This window comes from Dendronephthya gigantea, unplaced genomic scaffold, assembly GCF_004324835.1.
Source record: "Dendronephthya gigantea isolate DGI-Jeju-01 unplaced genomic scaffold, DenGig_1.0 000053F, whole genome shotgun sequence".
Taxonomy (NCBI): domain Eukaryota; kingdom Metazoa; phylum Cnidaria; class Anthozoa; order Malacalcyonacea; family Nephtheidae; genus Dendronephthya; species Dendronephthya gigantea.
Window position 1 is genome coordinate 101,066 of NW_021163063.1, and position 19,405 is coordinate 120,470.

General features: G+C 37.9%; 2 protein-coding genes, 1 long non-coding RNA gene and 1 pseudogene across 3 annotated transcripts; all 4 read left to right on the forward strand.

The window, feature by feature from the left end:
- The first annotated feature begins 1,692 nt into the window (after positions 1-1,692).
- LOC114529157 lies at positions 1,693-5,519 on the forward strand. Its single transcript, XM_028550923.1, has 14 exons — positions 1,693-2,218; positions 2,287-2,357; positions 2,547-2,609; positions 2,684-2,746; positions 2,844-2,903; positions 2,992-3,039; positions 3,305-3,373; positions 3,469-3,537; positions 3,650-3,718; positions 3,831-3,899; positions 4,075-4,140; positions 4,390-4,422; positions 4,935-5,000; positions 5,371-5,519. The coding sequence occupies exons 3-11, from the start codon at positions 2,586-2,588 to the stop codon at positions 4,117-4,119; spliced, it is 516 nt and encodes a 171-aa protein (XP_028406724.1). The 5' UTR covers positions 1,693-2,218; positions 2,287-2,357; positions 2,547-2,585; the 3' UTR covers positions 4,120-4,140; positions 4,390-4,422; positions 4,935-5,000; positions 5,371-5,519.
- LOC114529028 (opioid growth factor receptor-like) lies at positions 4,250-5,883 on the forward strand. Its single transcript, XM_028550755.1, has 4 exons — positions 4,250-4,277; positions 4,330-4,422; positions 4,935-5,000; positions 5,439-5,883. The coding sequence occupies exons 1-4, from the start codon at positions 4,250-4,252 to the stop codon at positions 5,795-5,797; spliced, it is 546 nt and encodes a 181-aa protein (XP_028406556.1). The 3' UTR covers positions 5,798-5,883.
- A 944-nt stretch (positions 5,884-6,827) lies between these two features.
- LOC114529029 lies at positions 6,828-11,842 on the forward strand (annotated as a pseudogene).
- Positions 11,843-17,521: 5,679 nt separating this feature from the next.
- Positions 17,522-18,288, forward strand: LOC114529189. The gene is made up of 3 exons (XR_003687588.1): positions 17,522-17,585; positions 17,788-17,856; positions 18,247-18,288. It is a non-coding gene; the product is annotated as an uncharacterized LOC114529189 (long non-coding RNA).
- Positions 18,289-19,405: the final 1,117 nt, after the last annotated feature.

Consider the following 19,405-nt stretch of genomic DNA (forward strand, 5'->3'; position numbering starts at 1 on the left):
TTAAACCATTTCTGGTTGACTTAATTATTTTAACAAATTACTTTCGTTGGCAGGCTTCATGCAGGTATTGACGGGTCTTGACGGGTCTTGACGGGTATGTCTAAACAATTGTCCCGAAATTTATTCAAGCATAGAACGAAGAGAAATATACTTCAGAACTTTTCGTTGTTTTCGCGGAAAACCAAGACATGTATTTCTCCACTGATATCGCCATCTCATTTGAAGTCAGTCACATTATATCTGTACTATTTGAAAGTGTATTCGGTGGGATAGCTGAATCCCTCGATAATTCTGGAGCCCATATTCACACACTCATGTTAACAATTAAGCTGTTAAAGATAATCAATTTCAAAAGAAATTGATAATTCAGAACATCACTACCATATTTTTGTGTGAATAACGATGCTCAGTTTATATTTGTTCGGGGTAATTAAACTACGTTGAATGAACTCTTCATCTGGCCTGTGAACTGGTTCTGTTTATAACGATGCAGGGAACGCTATAGTTAAAAAAGTTCTTAAATATCCGACGTTTTCGATCATTCTTGACACAAATATGGCGAGGATATGACACAAATATGGCGAGGATATGAAATTTTCTATACCTAGTAACTAATTGTCTATAGTAAAGGTCGGAAACAGCTCAACAGTAATAAGTATATTATTCCGTATAGTACTAGTATTGTAGCTTTAATTGGATGTAATTATAGCTTCAACTGAAAAACCTCTTTGAGGAGAGTTCAATATTTTTTTTAAATGGCGACTGCCTGGTGATTTTGTTTTACAATTTGAAAATTGTGAGCTCTGTGCCTTTTTGTAATTTTAAAACATTTGTTTGAAAATCCTTAAACGAGATTGCAAATGTCTTCATAGCTTGAAAACCAGCATGGCCTTGACTTCAATTATTAATAACAGATGTGTAATCTTGTGTTAGTTTCCATCAGCGATAGAAGATTACAAGCACCTGTAAAAACTTTAGTGTGGCCAGCAAACAATAATAAATTATCATTTTCACAAGAAAGCAAATTTCTGGCATCCTTATCATGTAGGGAAGACTGCCAAGTAATTTCGGACATAGTGCTATTTCATATTTTCCAAAAAATAATTTTAACAATTCTAATTCTCAATTACATAATTTAATTTAGTTTCAAACGGGATTCCACAAGAGGTTTTTACTTTTATTTTAGCAGCTTTTCGAACAATTTAACTGTCCGACTTCAGGCTACAACTTGTTAAATGTTCTAAATTAAATTATTAATTTAACAATGAACAGAGGTGAAAGTTTGAGGTGAAATTTCAACCTCGAAAATTTAACACTTAATCGTTGTAATCCAGGATGAAGTTTTTCAACAATATTTACTACTTGTTTACTTATTTTTCTTATGGTACTTGATATTCATCGACATTAACGTCGGAGGTTTAAATAGTTTTCGTAAAAGCTCAACGTAATTAGCCCCAAACTTTGTGGTGAACGAACTGATTATTTCTCAATTCTCAGAACGCAACGACACGAACAAGCTGAAAATATCGTCAAGTAAGGTGTTGAAATTTTAACCCTTCACTAACTAGCCTAAGTAACCAGCTTAAAGTATATCTCGAGAGCTAACAGTAATGTTTTGTTCGTATGTTAACATAATCATGCAATAAGGTGGATTTACATGCGTGTAATTTGATTTACCTATTCGAAACTCACAATTTCTCAATCCAAACCAGAAAAACTGGTGAATCTCGTGATTTCTCGGAGAAGACAACGAAAGTTTGTACAGTGGAATTTGAACGCTTTGCTTGTAATTATGTTGACACCTGTCAGTACTTACATGTGGAACGCAAACAGAAATATGTCATCCTAAAAGGATTTCTAGACGCTCTTGTCAACTGGGTGTAAGACTCTAACTTCAATACTAGCGATTTAAGATATTGTACCATTTGTCTTCCCATGCCTGATCTAATATTTACGAATATTGGTTCCGATTTCTTATCCCAGTTAAGTCCAATTAAGAAGGAATGAATTTTTTCTACATTGTGTTCATTTTTCATTACAGTTTTTGCTTTTTGGTCACAAGTAAAATTACAGGTAGCTACGTATAAAGCGAAGTACAACGTCTTTAGGTCTTCAGTTCATCAAGTAACCTTGAGGAAACAAATCGCTTCTACAAAATGTCGAAGCGAGCGATGACCCTCGCGGTCATCTTCGCCGTTTTGGCACTGGGAATTAAATGGTAAGAACTAAATTCATTTGTTTTGGTACGAATACGTTTATTGATTTAGCCATTCTTCATTTTTCAAGGATGGAAGCGAAAGAACAGCGAAGAAATCACCTAAAAAAGATGACTTCGTCAACCCTGAACAAACCTACGGGTAAGTCCCGGTTATTTCAGCTTAAACTACCTATTTTTACTTGACTTTTAATCTCTGAAAATCTCTAAGAAAAATGCTCTAGGAAAATTGCCAAATTTTTCAAGCTCTATGGAATAAAACGAATCACCATGAAAGTGGACTGGCAGCCTATTCAACCTAACTTATCTAACTTATCTTAAATTTTTTCAGTGGATTTCAAAAAGGATTTTAAACGTTCGTTAGACTCAGATGCCGAGGAAAACGAAAATAAAGGTATCAACATAAAATATTGCGAATCTGTCTTTTTTACATAGTAAATTAACACAAGTTCTGTCATTTTAAATCAGAGGATGTTTCGAAAGAGGATACTTCAGACGAGGAAAGCGAACATAAAGAGAACGATTCTACTGGTAGGTGGACGGTCATGTTTAAGGTAGCTATTTCTCCTTAATGTAAAACATACCCGGAAATTGGAGTCCAACGAACTTGTGTTGCTTTAAATATTAGAAAACGATTCAAAGAAAGACGATTCCTCGAACTCAGTGGCACAGGATGATAAAGACCCTGGTAAGTGTCCGGCTAGGTTAAACTAACTTGAACACCTACCGAAATCTAAAGAATAGATAGTGTAGATTATGTCCACTTTATACATTAGAAAGCGACTCGAAAAGTGAATCTGAAATGGAAGAGGACGAACCTACTGGTAAGCGGCCAGCCTGTTTAATCGACTTGAACTTGAACTCACACTTAAGTCTCTATGCAACTGTAATTAAAACGAAGGTCAAAGATTGCTAGGCGAACGCAAGTCGTATGACTAAGATTCTCCGAGCTCAGAAACTGAAGAAGACGAAGAGCCTACTGACATGTGACCACCCTGGTTTAATTAACTTGAACAAATTCTAAATGTTACAAAGTAACTATAAATATATCTAAGAATGTTAGACAAGCGGTATAAATTTAAATTATAGAAGACGACTCAGAAGAGGATTCGGAAGATTCTCCGAGCTCAGAAACCGAAGAAGACGAAGAACCTACTGGTAAGCAACCACCCTGGTTGAATTAACTTGAATTCAAACTTAAAATATATCTAAGAATGTTGGGGTAATGCAAGTCGTATGACTTCAAATTATAGAAGACGACTCAGAAGAGGATTCAGAAGATTCTCCGAGCTCAGAAACCGAAGAAAACGAAGAACCTACTGGTAAGTGATCAGTCTGGTTGAATTAACTTGAACTCAAACTTAAGTTACAAAGTAACTATAAATATATCTAAGAATGTTGGGCTAATGCAAGTGGTGCAAATTCAAATTTTAGAAGACGATTCAGAAGAGGAATCAGAAGATTCTCCGAACTCAGAAACCGACGAAGACGAAGAACCTACTGGTAAGTGACCAGCCTGGTTGAATTAACTTGAACTCAAACTTAAGTTACAAAGTAACTATAAATACATCTAAGAATATTAGGCTAACACAAGCGGTATAACTTTAAATTATAGAAGACGACTCAGAAGAGGAATCAGAAGATTCTCCGGGCTCAGAAACCGAAGAAGACGAAGAACCTACTGGTAAGTGACCAGCCTGGTTAGATTAACATGCACTCAAACTTAAGTTACAAAGTAACTATAAATATATCTAAGAATGTTAGGCTAACGCAAGTGGTATAACTTCAAATTATACAAGACGATTTAAATATACCGAGAAATGTGAGGATAACGTAAGTTGTATCACTTTAAATGTTAGACGAAGATTCTCAAGAAGATTCAGACCATTCTCGTAGCTCAGTAACAGACGAAGACAACAATAACGGTATGTGGCTGGACAGGTTAAATAAACTTGTACTCAAACTTGGCTCTCTTTATAACAATAAATTTACTTAGAAATGTTAAAACTAACGCATATAATATCCCATTAAATCATGGAAGAAGATAGCCCCTCAGATTTTGGTAAATCATAAGCCTTACATTAATTTCAATTCTCCCATGATTTTCCCTTTAGTTTTAAACTTGGGTGTAATGTTTGGTCAAATAAGTCATGACACAAGTTACTCTATTTTAGGTGGGGAATTTGACGAAGAAAGCAAACCCGTTGGTAAGTTGTGGGATATCTTTCTGGCGTGAACTCATATCTGAGTCTTATTTAAGGGTTAGAGACTGTCGTGAGTATTTTGTCCACAAATAAACGCATGCGCTGACCATGCAATGAACGAGAAATTTCAATATTGACATTCCGAGTTCATTGTATGGTCAGCAAGTCCGTTTATTTGTGAACAAAACACGAACATAAAGTCTCTAACACTCTTAATATACAATATGAGTTTATTGATTGCTGCATGGAAGATCTAAGCTTCGCTGCAGACTGTCATTTTTGAATAAAACAAGATTTTCATCGGTTATTGCGAATAAACCACGATTTTCTATGGGTTATTGCGAATAAATGATGATTCCCATGAACTGTCGCCAGGCAACAAGAAACTACGTGATTGATTTTGACCAATCGCCTGGGTAGATTTAGGCCATTGCACGAAGATTGTATATTAAGTAACTATAAATATACAGTCCGGAATGTGACACTAATTTATGTTGTATCACTTTTAATTTTAGATGGGAATTCTAAAGAGGAATCAGAAGATTCTCCGAGCTCAGAAAGCGATAAAGACGAACCTACAGGTAAGTGTCCTAGCTTATTAAATCAATTTCCATCCGAGGTAATCCAAAAAAGATATCAATGTGACTGGAAAGCATTTTTTCATTTCCAACCTCCCATAGGGAAGACCTTGTAGATTAATAATTATTCACTTTATGTAACTCATGTAACGCAATTAATCTCCAATTTTCAGGGATTGTTTATCATCAATGAAGTAGATAATTTCTCTCGATAGACTAGCGATGATCACCGTCAATAGCTTTCGCCGATATCGCCTTCTTGAAAATCAGGAATACTTAGACATGAATGACTACAGTTCCTAATACGCTCTTTGCATCAATCAAGTTTATATTCATGCCCTCTCTCTTTCTCTCTTTCTCTCTCGCTTTACAGTGAAACCCGAGAAGGTCCGGACAAAAAAGCTGTTTGGCTTGGTAAGAAAAGTGTTACACCATTTTAAGAGAAAGTTGTTTCGGCGCCGAAGAAAAAGACATCATCGCCGAAGAAGAAGGCATCATCACCGAAGAAAGCATCTCCACAGACTCAGGAAACTCCGAAGACTCAGGAAACTCCGAAGACTCAGGCGGCTCAGGAAACTCCGAAGACTCAGGCGGCTCAGGAAACTCTGAAGACTCAGGCGGCTCAGGAAACTCCGAAGACTCAGGCGGCTCAGGAAACTCCGAAGACTCAGGCGCCTCAGGAAACTCCGAAGACTCAGGCGCCTCAGGAAACTCCAAAGACTCAGGCGGCTCAGGAAACTCCTAAGATTGAGGCGGTTCAGGAAACTCATAGCAATCAGGCGGCTCAGGAAACTCCATAGACGCAGGCGGTTCAGGAAACTGATAAGGATCAGGCGGCTAAGGAGGCGCAAGTTTCTCAGGCAGTTGTGGAGACTCAGACGACTCAGAGGGCGCAGACGGCACAGGGGGTTCAGGAGGCTTTGGATCACGTTACACCGGCGGCTTAAGAAATCCAGGCGGATCTTGAGACACAGGTTGAAACAGCGACACAGGCTGCGTGGGATATTCAGGCGGCTCAAGGCAGGCAGACGCAGACGGATCAAGATACACAGACGGCTCAGGAAACTCTTCCGGCTCGTGAGACGCATGCGCCACCATATACGCACGCTGCTATGGAGACTCAGGTTGGTCAAGAGATTCAAGAATGGCAAGAAAGTCAACATCAAGAGACTCAGGCCCCTTAGGAGACTCCGGCGACTCAGGCGACTCAGACGACTCCGGCAACTCAGGCGACTCAGGCGGCTCAGGCGACTCAGGCGACTCAGGAGACTCGGACCCCTTAGGAGACTCCGAAGACTCAGGCGGCTCCGGCTTCTCCGGCGGCTTAGAATAAGCAGCCGGCTCAGACGACTCAGGCGGCTCAGGACACTCAGATTGATAAATAGAGGACTCTGGCAAAAAAGACGATTCCGCCGAGGATTCCACACAATTATTCTCACAGAGAACGTTAGACCTCGACGGATTATTGGACGGATACGAGTTCATCGACGGTGTCGTACCACGTTCCATGTGGCAAGATGTGGTCAGTGTGTCAGAATTGGTCATCGTAGCGGTGCATTGTGGTTTAGAGGATCACTTCGAAACATACCAAAGAGCAAGAATGGAATCAGAAAACTGTTCTTCCGTGTGTTTATCAACCGAAAATGCGTGTTTCGCCGAAGACATCATCTTGGAACCAGAGTTATAAAACTGATTATTCTTCCCAGGGGCTTTGGTGATTCGGATTTGTCGAAGTGTAAATCTTCAAACGTTCGTCCAAGTAAACTGTCCAAAACTCTCAACCCTAGTCCGTCAACTTTGCACAGAGCGTTTAGACACGCGTCCCGAAAAATGGAACCTAAGATGTTCAAAGAAATGATGGCAGCCATACGGGTTGACAGAGTAATAGAGTGCGGAATAGAAAAAGTATTGAACAGGGTCGATGTCGATGGTAAGTTTATTTTTAACACAATACGTTTTATAGTTCAAGCCCTTCTTCGCGCGGTCTTAGTATATACGTTGGCTGAAATGGATTGAAATAATCATTTCTATTTTTCTAAATTCGGAATTTGCTATGTTTTCACTTCGAAGTCGTTGAAAATATCACGGTAGAACAGAACTACTAAGCCTGGCATAGAGGAGGGAGACCATTGTGTTTTGGGGGTAACCCCCCCCCTCCTAGAAACTTAACTCGAGGCAGGGCAGTATATTCATTTATATTCCTCTAATCTACATTGATTTCTTTCGATAGCGATTTTTGCTTCCAGCGACCGCCGTGTAAGTTAGGAAAGAGAGAACTCGCAAAAACTAAAAAACTCGGCAAAGCTTGCCAATGGCAAAAAACAGCGTATAACCTAATTTAAGTAAATTGTCATCTTCTTGCAGATATAAAAGGTGTTGCTCTCCGCTGGTCTCTAAATACCTTGTTTTCAAGCAAAGCGTTACAGCACTTGGCAAGAAAATGTAAATGCAAACCGCCCAGAGATGTAACGTGCTCAACGAATCCGGATTATCGGACAATTGATGGCACCTGTAACAACATTATAAATCCTCTCTTTGGTTCCGCCCCCCGTGCTCTAAACCGTTTGGTTCCTGCAAGATATTTTGACTTTGACAATCTCAACGATCCCATCGGATTCCCTGGTCAAATCTTCGTCCCAAATATCCCTGCAACGCTTAGGGTATCTAAAAGATTTATCATTTCACAACCTCGGCCTTCGAGAAGAAGATTAACTAATTCCCACTTACTTATGCAATTTGGACAATTCCTGGATCATGACGTCGGCATTTCACTGGAGAGCGAGGCTGGAGACAGATGTGAGCTCAAAAACAGGTACGTTGGTCCCCGAACGTTATCTGTAAAGTCGTTTTGTGATGTGTCCCACAACAAGGTCTATAAAATAGAACCGAAAACAAGGATATTGGTTTGATATTCTTGTTCTTCTTGGCTTTCTATTGTTGTCACGCACACTTTTGTTGCGGTAGTTTTTGTTTCAGTTGCCGTTCTTTCTTGAACAAATCTCACCGGCATTTGTTGCTATAATTGTTGTTTTCATTGCGTTTCTTTTGTAACAAATGTCAGAGTAACAGTTCGTTATTGTTTCTGCTTTCTACGTTTTGTTGCGGTTCAATTGCTTTTGGTATTCTTCTTTTTTCATTTTAATTAAATTGTCGTCGTTCTTTATTGTTGCCATTTTTTGCACCTCTTGTTGATTCGATTTGTTTGCATTGTTCTATTTTATTTTGTTTTCAATGTTATTGCTGTTTTTATATATTGTTGTTGCAGTTATAACTCCTTTTGGGTTTTTTATCACTTTTGTTGCTTGTTGTTCTTGTTGCCGTTCCTGGCTATAGCTGGCTATAGTTCAGGGGCTGGTCGTATGAAGCCCGTTTATCTTTGACGGTGGAAAAGTTCAATATAGAAAGCAATTCCGTCGTTTCATTCCACAAGCAAACTAAATGTTTTTTACCTTAATACAAAACTACTGCTTCAGTGCATAATATTCAAGTTGACTCATTCAAGAGAGATGTAAGGGTTTAAACTAAGCGGGCTTGATAAAACCGGCCCCAGTATTGCTATCATACAATTTTGTTTATTGGAGACTCTACACAACAATTTCTCCGTGGACAGTTATTGGGATAGATAAAAATAAAGCTAACAATGAAACAAAATCTGAATCCAAGACTTTACCTAAAATTTTACAGAAACAAAAGAAAAGGCGCTGACTTTGCAGTGCCATGTTACACTATCCAAAGATTCGGTCGATTGAGAGCGCTTCCTTTCAGAAGATCAGCAAGTGAATGTCAGATACGAAATGGTCGTTATACCAGAAGAGAACAGCTGAATAGTATTACGTCATTTGTGGACGCCTCGCAAGTCTACGGTTCTACAGAGGAACTCGCAGAACGATTAAGGGATAAAAACAGTTAGTACTATCTTCTAATACTCTGGCGAGGCAGAACTTTTCGGCGAACAGCAGCCAGCTGTGACATTGCTTTATAAATTCGACTGAACAAATATGGATTTTTCACATTTATATTATCAAAGTCACAAATATTTCATTTTTCACTTTTAATATTTTAATTGCCAGATATTTCACTTTTGAAAGTGTATGTGTGCATGAATGGTGCTCGCAGTTTAAGAAATTTTAAAATCACAGGAAATGAAAATTTTTTTCTTCAGGTGGCAAAGGATTGTTGGCTACATCGAATGTAAAAAATGGCCCTTTATTACCAATTGATAATTCTGGAGAACTGGAATTTCCTGTCGAATTATGTAGAGAAAGCGAATTAGGAAGTAAATGTTTCCTATCTGGTGATGTTCGAACAAATGAACAGCCCGGACTGGCCTCCATGCACACTTTGTTCGTTCGTGAACATAACAGAATTGCCCGAGAGTTAAGCAAAATCAATCCCAGCTGGAAAGAGAATGATCTTTACCAAGAGGCGAGAAAAATCGTTGGCGCTGTGTGGCAAAAAATCGCATACGTGGACTTCCTCCCAATAATCATTGGAAACACGCTTCCAGTTTACCCAGGCTATGATCCGAACGTCAATCCTGACCTTACAAACGCATTTTCCACAGCGGCATTTAGATTTGGACACACTTTAATCAGGCCAACATTTGATGTCCTCGATGCAAATTTCAACCCCATAAGGAGCCCTTTGCCATTACGTGAAATGTTCTTCAACACCACTTTCATAAAAGAACGAGGTATAGAACCAATACTTCTTGGTTTACTGGGTAATTCATCGGAAAGATTTGATCGAAAACTCGCTGATGATCTGCTGGAACACCTGTTCCAAAGGCCAGGTAACTCTGAAGGCGGTCTAAATCTTGCTGCATTGAACGTTCAGCGCGGCAGAGATCATGGCTTACCTGGGTACAACGCATATCGACGTTTTTGCGGATTGCGAAATGCGAGAAGTTTCTTCGCTACAAGAAGAGAAATCAGAAATGGTTGGAACAGAATTCTCTTGCGAAGGTTGTACAAAAGGCCTTCAAACGCAGATTTGTGGATTGCTGGATTAGCGGAAGCCCCGGCTAACGGTGGAATCGTTGGAGCGACCTTTGGCTGTATCATCCGAGAGCAGTTCAGACGATTAAGAGATGGAGACAGTTTCTTCTACAGAAGACCCGGTGTGTTCACTGCCAAGCAGTTGTTCGAGATTGAAAAGGCAACGATGTCGAGAATCTTTTGCGATAATTTGAATAAAATCGTTTCTATTCAAAGAAATGCATTCTTAGCTGGTGGAGGAAACGTTCGTCGTGTTGAATGTAGCAACATTCCCGGAATTAATTTCGAAGCTTGGAAAGGTATGCAAGCATTATTATGAAGCCGGGTTTCCATAGACGCCTTTCCCCCGCATGCGAAATTGGCATTGAGTCATTTGAGTGATACTGATGTGTTTATTAGTTTTGCTGTACACACTACGTAAAGATCTCTTTCACATCTGGTAGCGAGTCCGAAAACAAGTTTAGGACAATTTGTAACAGGCTTTTTTACATGGCTCTTTCGATGTTTCTAGCTCATAAATGTAACAATGCTACAACAATCTTGTCTTGTGAAGATTGTAGCAAAATTAATATGCCTTAGCTGTATTGTATGTGTCGGAACAATATTGTAACTTGTAACAAGTCTGAAGATCGATGTCATCCAGCTTACCTGTCATCAAAGTATTGTTCCTCGAAGTACAGTAGCTTATGGTATATTAAAACCTGGCTTAGAAATGATATTTCTATTTACATTTTTTATATTTTGGCATTATTGCAGCAAACACCACTCCTAAACCCCCCTCTGGCATTGGTAATCGTCTTGGCATTTACATCAGAAGTGAAGGTGCCAGAGACCAGGGAAGACACGGGCATGGTCGTGCAATTATATCTGTTAACAACAAAGATCATTCAAAACACAGCCGTGGTTATAATATTGTTGTTGTCCACGCAAGAAAAGGTATATTATGAACATTATTATTTTTATTGCAGTGGTCATAAACATCACTATCGATATACTAATATTCATTGTTTGCGAAGGCAATCTAAGTTCAAATACTGTATTCTGATTGGCTATATGTCTCACTGATCTATATATAGCATAGCATTTTTTTCATATCAATACGGTTCCAAAATATACACGATTCTGATTTGTTAATTCTTCTGCTAACGATAGTTGAAGTTGGCTGCCTTACACAACCAGCTCCAGAGGTATTGAAGATACCATGATTCTTTAGGCAACCATATTTAAACTAAAATGTGCACAATTTATGTTTCCTTCACATAGGTACGGTTGAATCGTCCGTGGCGTTTGATACCTTCGCTTCCAAGTTGGCTTGTCGTCGCATGGTGCACTTCCTTAACAAGATACAGTCAGAGTAAGAGATTTAAAATAGATTTATCTCACCACTTGTGGGATGTTTATTATTTACCTGCTGAGTTCAGAAGAAATAAAAGGAGCGTGTCACGTTAAACCGTTATCAAACTTTGTGCTTTACCTGCACTTTGTAACATAAGTTTTGTTGAAGTTTCGTTAATCCAGCCATCAATCTTCCAGTACACTCAGCAATGCGACTCTCATCAGAGAAGTAAGGAAGTAATGCTTAAACAGCCGCATACACTAACGGTTATATATGTTCAAAGTATTTTCAAACTTTCACGCATTTCAAACAATAGACCATTGGATATCTATCAAGAAGAAGTCCCCATTTTTCGTAGGAAAGAAACAACGTATGCCCCAGGCCCCCAAATGTCCAAGATGAAATCTTCCAACTAATAAACGCATCTATTTCACTTTTTAGGAGGTTCGTGCTTGTTGCAGTTCAAAGGGAAGGGTCCAGGCGAATGTCGTGTAACGCCTACCGTGCTTTAGAGAGACTTGGGGCGAGGATACCATTCATCCGCCGCCTTCATCACTCATTTGCACTTCTTGGCTGGTCTGGGCACGGAACTCACGATGCTGTTACTCAGGTAAACAATTAAATTTATATGAGTATATGTGTGATGGCGTAGGAACCGGGGGGCACGTGGGCCAACGTGCCCCCAGCCCCCCCGAAAGGGACAAAAGGTGCCATTTTCGTGATGAAAAACTTACTTTATGAAAAAGGTAATATAGCTGTGAATAGTATTTTAAAATGGACCAACACGTGCCCAAATAGTTTGTAGAGCACTTATATAAACCACACAAGTCGTGCTCTTGCAGCTTCGGCAATCAAACCGTCCCTACATATTTTCAGCTTCCTTTTTTATTAACCAAAAAGTGTTTCCCCCACTCTCAGAATGCATCCTACGCCCCCGTGTAGGTCTGGGTGTGTAAGGTTTTGTCGAAAGAATACCCAACGGTAAAAGAATGTGTCATAAAAGCGTTCTACAACGTAGTTTTTCACTTCGAAAATTATTTTAGTCCAAATTATTTCCTATTTTTGTGCCTCTAAGTACAGTATTTTCGTTGAAATTACTCTATCGTCTGTCAGTTTTATAAAAACAACTGGTAGTTATTTTGAAAGGGCCGTTGAGGTGATTATCACGTCATAATCCGACGTCGCTCGACCAATCAGGAACCAAATTTTCAATAATCACCCTAGTGATTATACTAGCTGAAAATAATCTTTGAAAGTTGATTTCAGGCCGTTCAAACAACAACACATGGTTTATTTCTTTTGAATGTGTAGGTTCAACGCCGAGCTGGTGAGGGACCAAGTATTATTGCAAAGGTTGTGCCTTTTACCCAGCTAGCTTGATTGCAAAAGGTGAGTAATTTCTGAAAACAAACAAGAAAGAACTTGTAAGTATTTCTCTCGAATGAAAGAACATCTTTGATCAGAAAATATGTTATTATATGATTCGGTGTTTAGCATATGTTGATGCATATGATTAGGAGATGTGAAATATATTCACAAGCCCTTGAACGAGTAAAAGTATTCAGGGACGGAGGTTCACGACAGAGTGTTTTCCTTTGCTGTTTTGTTCTTTTGTATTTATTTATATGCATAATTGCACTAAACATTCGGTTTGTAAGTAAATTGGCCCCGAAATCTTTAAACTGAAATCGCTTAGAAAGCAACAACAAAGATTACTTGCCTCAGACCTAATTTTAATGACCATATACAAAACCACTTATTTGTAAATAACTAGAGAATTGATAAAATATGTTCTGGCTAGGTTATAGCTACGTCGCATTTTCGTCGGGGCGAACGCAATTCAAATAATAGATAATTAAATAATAAACCTCATTAAGCTTCATTGTCTCTTGTTCGAATTGCATTCGAACGATTTAACGAAGTATGAGGTATTGAGATTAGTAAACAACACGATTCTGGCAGTCGTTTTATCATCCTAACAATAGCATGTGATTATTTTGTTTCAAAAAGACTTTTTTCAATACCTTAAGGTACATTTTACGCTTCTTTTAATCTCGGTAACCTGGCTCATGTAAACAACCCCTACGACGGTTCACCTGCTATCGTGCAGGAGAAATCAACGTTGTCAAGTTTCTCATCCGTTTCTCTTCTATTTTATGCTTAGAAATTAAAGTGAAGAAATTCTGGGATGTCAAAATTATTTATGCTTAATTGTAGTGAGTAGATTCAGATTTCATTCTGAAGTTTATGTTGTGTTGTATTAAAATTATATTGAACTTACGTGAGCTTCATGTGTCTTACTTTTGCAAAACTCTTGTCTCAATTTGCCATCATATAAAAAAAAATGACAACAAGTTAATTCATTTGCGAAGTTAAATTGGCTGCAATGGAACTCAAGGTGTCTAAATCTTAATCATGAATGAACAGAGGATTCGAGATCGTTTCATAAACGTTTCTTGATTGGGTACGATTACTTTCATGTGCTTTAACGAATCAAATGGGCTTAGCTGTTTGTCACATTTCACAAATCTAAAAAAAAAGCGTAATGGCCTCGAATAACTTAATTTTCCTAAAATGGTATAGGATAACTCTAGATCTCTCAAAATAGACCGAAACCTACTGGCCGACTGTAAGTAAGAGCCCCTATAAGCAGACCTGGGCTGATTCTCCAAAAGTAATAGGTCTTTGGATTAGGAACGCATAGCTAATTTTAAAATTTTTTATCACTGACTGCACATATGATTGCAATAGTATAGTACCGGGTATAGTAGATTATACAATTGGTACTAATTGGAAATTGGTAATTTAAAGATGGATGAGATGTAGGGGGTCTGCAGTACCTACCACAGAAAATTTTCTGTATTTTGAAGTCCCTATGACTTGATTTCCAGCATTTTGGTGGACAATTACTGACGAATCCGGCTCAACAGAGTGAGTCCTGTTGAGAAAATACCATTTATCACTGCACATTTCTTATTTTATCACTGCACATTCCATTTTTATCAAATATCAATGCACAAATTGGTTATCACTGCACACTAAAATTAGGTATGTAGGAACGTCGACAATTTCCCTTGATTTTAAGTAATTGTTAAATACTTATAAAAATAATCTCCTTTATATATGCACCAATTTTGACCTTTTTAAATAAAAGATTTCTTATCTTCGGCGAAAATGCACATTCACTAATCATTAATAATTCGGGCATATCTTCAGTTAAGAAACTTTTCTATCTCTTGGAATTGAGAATGGTTTATATGAAGATAATATAATCGTCTATCAAGTATTTGGTACGTTTAGCACATGTAATACAGCTGTGGAATATATGCTGCTGAAGGGCAGGGACTTTTAGAAAATTCAACAATTTGTTTTATGAGAGGTTGCAAGCATAATGCTAGAAAGAATAGAATAGGTGCTAGTGACATAGTTATATAGTGGCGTAATGGTGATAACTGCATTATAGGAAAAAGGAAATTCATAATAACTTAGGCCATCGTCCTTGTAACTGTTTAAAGTGGACCACTAATAAATTTTTTTTTTTCATTTAGTCATCCAAATGTATTCTTCCTTTGAAACTAGACAAGTTGTTTTAAGTTAAAAAACGATTGAAAAATTAATAAACGACTTTAATAAACATGATAACTAACCAATTTTTATTGGTAAAGCGATGGAATTGCCTAAAATTTTACCTAAGAGCTGAACCTAGAACAATTTAAAGTGGTGCAATAATAATAGTTTGTCATGTAAAACTAGAATCTGTCTCATGGAAATTGTTGCTATAAATTACTTATAGAGTGAACGAAATTCAATTGTTTTAGGACCATCTACAAGACTTGAAATTTTCAACAACATCTTGAGTTACCTTGAACGAAAGTAAGAATGAGACTTTTCGTTCGCTTAGAAAAAAACGACAAAAAGCGTTACAAGATCTGGACTAGTGATTTAGTTCACTTTAGTAATCCAATTTAGATTTAGAAAATCACATTAATTTTTGTACATGTTGTTGAAAGAAGTTACAATAGTAAGTTCCTCTGTCAAAGAATATTTTTCATGATTACGATTGACTTGCAGCTTTTCTTCAAGCAAACTGCAGCTTTTCATTTCTGGCGATCAAAAGCACCCGTCAAAAACTCCCTGTGGCCAGCAAACAAAAGTAAACTTGTTTTCATGTTCACCAGAAAGCGAGTTCAGAGATCAAGGAGGGAAGACACCTACACCAAGTAATTTTGGACATAATGTTACTTTTTGCTACATGAAATATCGCAGCTTTGAAATGAGTTTTTCCTAGCAATAATAATTTATGTGGGTACCCTAAAGATAATACCACCGTAGCCGGCTATGTTTCCATGGCGCATTCCTAAAAAATCACGGGATGCACTGTTGTGCACGAGTTCCTTTCGAAATTGAAATTTAACCGCTTGTTTTAAAAAAAATGAGAGAGTTTTGAAAGTTTAAAAGTTTTAATTTGCTGTTCAAAATTTCACACTTCATAAATTCTGCTCAAAATTTAAATGCCATTTTCGCACAATTGACCGATCCTCTCTATCAGACGTATCCAACGCACTGAGGTGAAGCAACATCAAGCTAAATAAAGATTAAGATTTACTCATGGTCCAAGATATTTCGAGCGCTTAACAGAACTGTTATGTTCGTATGTTAACACACATGATATTCGGTTAAATATGTCAATACCTAGGTATGTATAATTGCAACTACTTGCTTATTCGAACCTTACAATATTTCACTTATAGCAGACAAAATATTTTTACGGCTGTATTTTTCCTTGAATTGTACGTAATAATTAATGAAACCCATGTAGCTAATAAACGCTTTTCTTTTCTATTACATTGGCACCTGTATTGACGGGTACCTACAAGTGAATCGCAAACCAAAATATTATTGTCATTATGATATCCCAAAAGGTTTCTAGACACTTTTCCTTATTAACTAAAGAGAACTTGAACCTTAATTAAGACTAAACAGTTTAGAACATGATTCTGTTTGTTTTCTTGTTACTGGACAAAAATTCGTTTTCTCGTCCAAGTAGAGGTGGAATTCACTTCTTCTAAATGGTGTTAATTTTTCATTGCATTCTCATTGCAGGTTTTGCTTTTTGGTCACAAGTAAAATAACAGGTTGTTGATTTGAAGTGAAGTGAAACGTTTTTCAGATCGTCAGTTCATCAAGTAACCTTGGGAGAACAAGTCACTTCCACAAAATGTCGAAGCAAGCGATGGCCCTTGTGGTCATCTTTGCCGTTTTGGTTCTAGGAATTCAATGGTAAGAATGAAATTTCTTCGTTTCTGCACGAATACGTTTATTGATTTAGGCATTTTTCTCTTTTCCAAGGATGGAAGCGAATGAAAGCCCAAAGAATTACGACAAGAAACCTACGGGTAAGTAGATAACTTACTTTTACTGACTTTTCATCTCGGGGAAAAATTCTCAAGGAAAGTCGCTAAATCTCTTTGCCGCCTCTACCGCCTCATATGAATCGTTTTGTAAGTGGCCTGGCAGCTTGTTCAAGTTATCTTATTATTCTAAGGTGACTTAGAAATGGATCATCACTATGATTCACAGGAAAACGAAGATAAAGGTATCAGCGTAAAGTATTGAGATGTATTCCTAATTTAAAAAATATCTAGTGAATGTGAGCCTCACATCTCTTTAAATTTTACAAGACGATTCAAGTGATTCAGAAATAGATGAGGAGGAACCTACTGGTGAGTGGCCAGCCTGGTTGAATGGGTTCAACTGGAACTTAAATTTAAGTCCAAATGTTATTATAAATATAACGAAGAATTTTCTTAACGTAAGTTATATCACTTTAAATGTTAAAAGCGGATTCAAATAAGGAATTAGATGATTCATCAGACTCTGAAACAGAAGAAGAGGAACCTACTGGTAAGTGGGCAGCCTGGTTGAATTAACTGGAACTTAAATTTAAGTCCAAATGTTATCATAAATATAACGAAGAATTTTTTTAACGTAAGTTATATCACTTTAAATGTTAAAAGCGGATTCAAATAAGGAATTAGATGATTCCTCAGACTTGGAAACAGAAGAAGAGGAACCTACTGGTAAGTGGGCAGCCTGGTTGAATTAACTGGAACTTAAATTTAAGTCCAAATGTTATCATAAATAAACGAAGAATTTTTTTAACGTAAGTTATATCACTTTAAATGTTAAAAGCGGATTCAAATAAGGAATTAGATGATTCCTCAGACTTGGAAACAGAAGAAGAGGAACCTACTGGTAAGTCGCCAGCCTGGTTGAATTAACTGGAACTTAAATTTAAGTCCAAATGTTATTATAAATATAACGAAGAATTTTTTTAACGTAAGTTATATCACTTTAAATGTTAAAAGCGGATTCAAATAAGGAAGTAGATGATTCCTCAGACTTGGAAACAGAAGAAAATAACATTGTAAAATGTTGTATTTTACTTAAATTTTAGAAGGTGATTCTGAAGAGGAATCCGAAGATCTTCCGAGCTCAGATGAAGAAGAAGAAGACGAACCTATTGGTAAGTGACCTGCCTTCTAAACCTTAAACGTAATAAATGCCCCCTGGTAACTATAAATGTTACAAGAAATGTAGAATATCGCATGCTGATTTATATCAAAATATCAATTTTCATTTTCAAATTTTCCCAAATCATTTCGAATATTCACGTTGCTCAGAAACAGAGGAGGAGGAACCAAGGGCAGCTTTGCTCTATTTTTTGCCTTTACACTAACGCTGGATTTCCACTTGCAGAGAAATGTTTGCATGTTTTCTTTTGAATTATAACAGGATAAGTAAATTAGCTTAACTGAACTGTTCTCAATTCAGACGAAACTATACAAATATTTGGCAATGATTTGCAAGTGTATATCGACATGCCTAACGCACAATGTATCTGTTTAAATCTTAGAACAAGATGATTCGGACTCGGACGGAGAAGAAGAACCTTCTGGTAAGTTACTTGCAAGTACATTCACCTGTTTATCATAAACTCGCTATTAATGATGTGTGGAATCCTTGACGCAAGTTTTTTCCTGCTAGATGGGGATTTTGACGAGGAATCGGAAGATCCTGAAGAAGACTTAGAAACAGAAGAAAACAAACCTGTTGGTAAGTCATGAGACTTCCTTCATGTCCAAGTCTCTGTGTAACTAGAAATATATCTTAGTTGGAAATGTGAGATTAACAAAAGATTTCGTGACCAGGGAATCTGGTATCGTGTAAACCAGCTTTAGTCATAACGGTTTATGTAACCTCGTCAAATTACAACCTTTAAATCTGGTTTATTTACAAAGAATTTTATGCATCACTGATCAACGATAATAGCTTTCGCCGATGAGATACGCTATATAAAAACCAGGCTCTATTGGAAGCGTTGAATAAAAGAATTATATTTTTTTACTCGCCCATTTGTATATCAATCTTACTTATATTCCTGCTTTCTTACGCGTTCTAACGACAGAAAATTCCCAGAGAAGAACACAAATCAGTGGATTAAAGCAAACACTGAAAAACAGGCTGATCCTGAAAGGACCAAGACGACTAAGACATCGACCAAGAATACTACGACTAAGACGACTAAGACATCGACCAAGGAGGAATAGGCGAATTCGCAGATTCCGCCGTCCACTCCACACGATTATTTTAACGGAAAATGTTAGACGGGGAAGGATTATTGGACGCGTGCGAGTCAGACGTCGACGCAAACGTTGGAGTAGGCGCAGACGTTGGGGCGGACGTAGACGTAGACGCTGGGGCGGACGTAGACGTAGACGTTGGGGCGGACGTAGGCGGAGACGCTGGCGTGGACGCGGAGGTGAACGTGAACGCGATCGTGAAGCTGAAGGTGGTGGTGAGCGTGGAGGTGAAGGTGAGCGTGGAGGTGAACGTGAAGGTGGACATGAACGTGGCGGTCGACGTAGATCGAGATGCCGTACCACGTTCCATTTGCGAAGGTGCGGTCACGTTTTCAAGATTGGTCATAGTAGTGGTGTATTGCGGATTAGAAAATCACTTCGAAAACTACCACAGAACAAAAGGGATGGCATCAGAAGAAAAACTCTCAATGT